The following is a 5,184-nucleotide window of genomic DNA, read 5'->3' as shown; positions in this document are numbered from 1 at the left end:
CTTTAATAATAAAATATTTAGATATCATTTAAAATATATCACTTATCCTCTAAAGTTATTCTAAATCCTTACAAATTACTTAATTAATTTATTTTAATGAAATATTTGTTTCTCATGTAAGAAATCATTTTAAGGGAGAAGATTTTTAAAAGTAGTAAAAAAAAAAGTTTTAAGCTGCCAATCATTTTACCATAATGATATTAATGCACACAAAGAAAGAATAGACAAGCCTTCAGTACTGTAAATGAAAAAAATAAGGTCGGCAAAACCTATGACCACCCTACTCCCTAAGAACCAATCTTGCCAAAAACAAATCCGAAAAGCTTATAGGAGAATCATCAATAATCCTAATTTTTTTTCTTCAAATTAACATTTTAATTGGTAGAATTTCAATATTTACTTTTATTTTCTATTTCAAACATTAAAATTGGTTTATAAAATAGAAATTGTTTTTTTGTTTTGTTTTATATTGATCTAAATAATATTTATATCTTTCATTTTATTTCAATTACTGTTTATTTTTACATTTTTTTGTCATTACCCTTTTAATTTTTAAGTAAAAGTTTGAATGTAACATAAAAGGTGACAGCACTTAATCATGCATAAAAGTGTTCTATGCTGTGACAAAATCACTGCAAATGACAATTAAAATATAGGAAATCACTGCATTAATGTAGCCAAATTCAATATCTACTACTTCTAGCTACTGAGATACCATAAATCTGGTACACAATTGACCAAGCACCTAGAAACACAAATAATTATCTATCACAGAAGAAAATTAAATATAGAATAGACTTTGAAAGGGAATATGTGATCGTGAAGGTTGTGACCAAGAGGGTATCAAAATTTGTGGAAAAGGAGAGATAAAACTTATATCAAAATATTTATAACTTTTAAATCTAAGTTTAATAGTTATAAAGTATTCAGACCAGGACTTTTATGATGATTATTATAAATATTAATAAATTTACCATATATATTATATACTTTTTCATTGAAATATAATGTATACATAATCTATTTCTGTGTAGGTAAAATTAAATTCCCTTTTAGTATTTTATAAATTATTTTAAATTTTTGTAACTTTAAAATCTTAAAAAGATTAAAAGTAAGAATGAGCTTTTACAAAAATTCATTAAGGAAGAGGATAGATTTAAAGGTTTTTTTTCATCAAAATAATTAATTTAACTTGATAATTACAAAAACAATGTATTATAAAATTAAATAAGTAGTAAAAAAACAACATGATTCCAATATTAAATGAAAATAATTAAAATTGTGTATGAATAACAAGATTTCGTATAATATTTTAATCAAAATCATTCTATCATTACACGATTGTAATTTCAAATTTTATCAATATTAAGATTATTTTTTAATCACACTTTCTCACACAAAATTGTTTTATTAAGAGAGTATTTATTCAATATTATAATAAAATAAAATAAAAATTTGACCTATTTTCATAAAGGAAAATTGCACACTTTTAGGACAAAAACCTAAATTTGAACCACTTTTTTAACACTTGGCTAATAAAATTGGTGTTTGAATGAATGAAGGTGGTTAAAGTATTATTTGTATTTTTATAAAAATGTGTTTTCTACTTCTCATACGTATATAGAATACAACTACTTTCTGCTGCTCCTTGTAACTCACTGACAGAGGAATACCTGCACACTTCCTCACACACGCACGCATACTCAAAGCAGAGCCTCAGAAACCACTCCCTCCTACGCATCACTCTCTCTCTCTAGCCCTGTAGAATTGTGGGATATGATAAGGACGCTAGCGGAGTTAAAGAGATATCACAACAAAAGGACACTACTCAATAAAAACTTCATTTTTTAACTGAATTATTCATATACAATTACTATATAATATTACAATGATAGTACCAAAGAGTTTACAATTTTCTTCTTCTTTTTTTCTTGCCCTATCATATCATATATCACACACACTTTGTTATTTTCATTTCACCTTTTTTCCCTCTGCCACCTCCATAAATTTACTCCAAGAAAAACAAGAAAAAAGAAGAAAAAAAAAACACACACACTACTTAGCATTGCATTCGCTATATAATGAAGAGCCATGATGTGTTTGAATCCAACATTCCCATTCTAATGATCAATTTCCTCCTTTGAGAAAGATTGTGCCCTTTTCTTTTCTCTCTTTCTCCTTGTCTCTTTGCCCTTATCTTCTTCTCCTGGTTTATAACTTCCTCGTTTTCTTCTTCTTCTTCTTCTTCTTCTTCTTCTTCTTCTTCTTCTTCTTCTTCTTCTTCTTCTTCTTCTTCTTCTCTTTCTTCTTCTGCATGCTCCTATGGATAGTGGCTACTACAATCAGCGCCACCACCCTCACCTCGACAACAACAATGAACAACATTTACCTCCTGGCTTCCGGTTCCACCCCACCGATGAGGAACTCATCACATACTACCTCCTCAAGAAGGTTCTAGACAGCTCCTTCACTGGCCGAGCCATAGTTGAAGTCGACCTCAACAAGTGCGAGCCATGGGAGCTTCCTGGTAACTAGTAAACAGAACTCTCATAATGTCTTGTTGTTTACATCTAACTTACGTATGTAGTAATAATAAGATGAACATGATATATACAGAACTAAGAAATAGTACTCGTTTTGAAAGTTGGAAAGTTAGTTTGCGGATATGTGTTTTGAAAACCTAAGATCATGTTGTTTTCTCACTTTGTTGTTGTTGTTGTTGGTGTTTTCGTGGCAGAGAAAGCAAAGATGGGGGAGAAGGAATGGTACTTCTATAGCCTTCGTGACCGTAAGTACCCAACAGGCTTACGCACCAACAGGGCCACAGAAGCTGGTTATTGGAAAGCCACTGGAAAAGACCGAGAGATCTATAGCTCCAAAACCTGTTCCCTCGTTGGAATGAAGAAAACCCTTGTTTTCTATAGAGGAAGAGCTCCAAAGGGTGAAAAGAGTAACTGGGTCATGCATGAGTATCGTTTAGAAGGCAAATTCGCTTACCACTACCTCTCTAGAAGCTCCAAGGTAACCAAATTCATCATCATTGTCATTCTCTAACACCACATTTCTTCTGAATCACTTTAATTGGACTTCATTTATTGCTTTCGTGGTTTTTCTCTTCCTTTTGATTTTGGAATTTCGGTTCACGATTGGACTTCATAGTACATAGTTTCTTAGTTTCACAAATACTCTAAAGCTGTGGTTCTACCACTTAGCCAACGGTTATTACCCTCTAGTGCAAAGGCACGTTCCTTAGCATGAACAAGCTTGCACTACATGGGGAATATAAACTATTATCAAAATGATGACAACAAGGTATAATCATCAAAAGGGCACAGCAACTTAGCCACTGTATCATTATCATTAGTGAACTTTTTACCCTCACCCTCAGTGCTGCTACCAAGCATAAGATCCTGAATCCTGCTTCTTGATCTCCTTTTTAAGACATTCTGCTGCACTCTATAAACAGTTACTTGTTTATTATCACACATTGTAAACCTTCTTATCCAATAAAACTTATGACAAATTGCGAGTATTATTACTTGTGTTTTTAGATAAACATAGTTCATTATTTTGATGAAATTTATTAAAAATGTTAAATTTACGACTATATTAAAAAGGTTATATAGGGTTTCTTAAGAAAAACGGTGTATATATAGACATTGTTTTATTATTCTTATACGCAACTGCACTTTCATTGATTGATTAATTAAAGGGCTAATTTTGTTGTTCATTTTTTGAAATTTGGAAGGATGAGTGGGTGATATCGCGTGTGTTTCAGAAGAACAACACCGGCGGTGCCTCCACTGTGTCAGCCGCCGTAGCCACCGGCGGTTCCAAGAAAACGAGAATAAGCACATCAAACACAAGCAGCAACATGAGTCTCTGCCCCGAACCGGGTTCACCCTCTTCCATTTACCTCCCACCGCTTCTAGAATCTTCTCCATACGCCGCCAGCAGCAGCGCCGTCGCAACATTCAACGACCGCGAAAACTACTCCTTCGAAAGCGCCGCCGCCGCAGCCGCCGCCAACCAAAGGGAGCACGTGTCCTGTTTCTCCACTTTATCCACCGACGCTTCCGCCTTCAACCAGCTCGCTCCGCAGCCGGAGCCGCCACTCGACCCTTTCTCCCGCTTTCACAGGAACAACGTTGGACTGTCCGCCTTCCCATGTCTGAGGTCCTTGCACGACAACCTTAACCTCCCCTTCTTTTTCCCTCCCATGGTCCATGGCGGCACTGATGTAGCAAATTTTAGCGCCGTCGCAAACTTTCCGGCGCCGGAGGATCCGAGGGTGGTTGACGGCAGCTCTGGCATGTCGATTGTACCGTCCGAATTGGATTGCATGTGGGGCTATTGATTGTTTTTTGCGTTGACCATGATGAATCTTACTTTATTAGGCTTTGAATATTTCCTTAGGCTAGTAATCTATGGTTTTATTATTTGGATCGAACTTTGTAAGGGTTGTTGATTGTGATTGTTAGAGTGGTTTTGGTATTGCGGTTGGGTTGCATTTAGGTTAAGAACTTACCAGGCTTCAATGATTTAATGTGACTGCGAGTTAGTTAAATTGTGTGTTCAAACTTTTTGAAATTTATTGCGTGAACACAACTAAATTTATCTTTGCGTGTGGTTTTGGCTATGATTTACCGTTTACCACTTTTACTTCCTCTTACTAGGTTTCCACACTAAATTTAATTTGGTTTCATCCTTGGTTTTCTCAAACTTGTATTTGTGGGGTGTTCCAAAACATGTCTCAAATATATGTGCTAATATGAAACCAATTTTTGAGGTTATGGGAAAATGTGGAGGGAGATGTTGGGAGTATTTCATAAATTCTTTAGTAGAGAGAGAGAGAGAAAAATTAAGAATCTAACTATTGTATGAATTAATTTAAAATTATTTTAAAAATTGATGGTTTGCTTTGTTATTAATAGATTCTGAAGTAGGTAATAAATGGGTTTTAAATTAGGGATCAAAATTTTAGTTACTTTGAATTTGGATTAAATTTAAATTTGATTTCTAATTACTTTAGTCACGAACTATTTAAATTAGATTCCACTAATTCAATCTACAAATAAAAATTTCTTTCATTGCAAGTTTTTTTTATCAGCATTGCAAGTTTTTCTTGAATGCTATATTAAAATTTATTCTCCAAACTAAATTACAAAAAATTGCTAAAACAAA

General features: G+C 33.6%; 1 protein-coding gene across 1 annotated transcript; it reads left to right on the top strand.

Moving 5' to 3' along the window:
- The first annotated feature begins 2,034 nt into the window (after positions 1 to 2,034).
- On the top strand, positions 2,035 to 4,567 carry LOC137833268 (protein CUP-SHAPED COTYLEDON 2-like). Its single transcript, XM_068641630.1, has 3 exons — positions 2,035 to 2,527; positions 2,738 to 3,021; positions 3,749 to 4,567. The coding sequence occupies exons 1-3, from the start codon at positions 2,323 to 2,325 to the stop codon at positions 4,355 to 4,357; spliced, it is 1,098 nt and encodes a 365-aa protein (XP_068497731.1). The 5' UTR covers positions 2,035 to 2,322; the 3' UTR covers positions 4,358 to 4,567.
- Positions 4,568 to 5,184: the final 617 nt, after the last annotated feature.

Source organism: Phaseolus vulgaris, chromosome 11 (assembly GCF_000499845.2).
Source record: "Phaseolus vulgaris cultivar G19833 chromosome 11, P. vulgaris v2.0, whole genome shotgun sequence".
Classification (NCBI taxonomy): domain Eukaryota; kingdom Viridiplantae; phylum Streptophyta; class Magnoliopsida; order Fabales; family Fabaceae; genus Phaseolus; species Phaseolus vulgaris.
This window is presented reverse-complemented; position numbering and strand designations above follow the sequence as displayed.